The 892-nt window shown below is 40.0% G+C and overlaps 1 protein-coding gene across 1 annotated transcript in view; it reads right to left on the reverse strand.

Annotated features, from left to right (window-relative positions):
* Positions 1-274: 274 nt before the first annotated feature.
* The window catches only part of LOC132054026 (cytochrome P450 93B2-like), a 3,588-nt gene continuing 2,970 nt past the window's right edge, over positions 275-892 (reverse strand). Inside the window, exon 2 of the mRNA XM_059446108.1 lies at positions 275-331. Coding sequence (XP_059302091.1) covers positions 275-331 — 57 coding nt within the window. The remainder of the gene's footprint in view (positions 332-892) is intronic.

Here is an 892-nt window from a genome sequence, read left to right on the forward strand (position 1 = left end):
CATCTCATGCTCACCGTAGAGATCAAGCAACTTCGATAGCAACTATCACCACGGACTCGATAGCAAACTATCACCACGGAGACTAAGAAGATCCAACTCCTGAACTCGTACTCATAAAAGAATGTGGCAAGTGCAGGTCAGTATAAAACCACGTAGTGGTAGGTATCATAGGAATACCAAGTATATCAACATAATTCTCGGTATAACAAAGCAAGATAAGCAGATAAATTAATATATAAGTCAAACACAAACAGAACTAAGTACATGCCATCACCTAGGTTATAGCAGATCTAAACCCAAGTGTGCAAGTCATAATATATCCAATGCGAATCTGATCAATACAAGTAAATCACCAGATCACAAAAACAACCATAATGCAATGCAACGATAATGTATGAATGGAAATTCAATGTTATGTACACATGTACCCGACGTAAAGTAATCGACGTCTCTAGCACAAACCCAAGGTGACCTACGAAGTCTAAGTGCTACCTGTCCTGGATCTTTGCTCAACAGACAGACGGAGACTCGGATTTTTGTACCACCGAGGATTTTCATCAAGACCACCCTGAATTGCGAGTTCACGCGCACCACCAATCCACGATTCCGGACAGACATCGGACATCGTACTCTCACATCACTCGTCCAAACCGAGCCCAGCTCTACCGTCATTTATTTCAATGGCAACAACAAATGTATCAATGATATCACGTATGACGAATGCGCAGAATGATGTGTCAACATCAATAATTGATCAATATCACAAGTACCAAACAATTGACGCCAACAATATCATGAATACCGCACATGCATTTAGAGAACATTATCCCCCGTATCAACATCAAGAAGTAAAGTACTACAATATCACAAATAAAGAAACAAAAAATTCCTC

The sequence above is a fragment of the Lycium ferocissimum genome, chromosome 4 (genome assembly GCF_029784015.1).
Source record: "Lycium ferocissimum isolate CSIRO_LF1 chromosome 4, AGI_CSIRO_Lferr_CH_V1, whole genome shotgun sequence".
In the NCBI taxonomy this organism is placed as follows: domain Eukaryota; kingdom Viridiplantae; phylum Streptophyta; class Magnoliopsida; order Solanales; family Solanaceae; genus Lycium; species Lycium ferocissimum.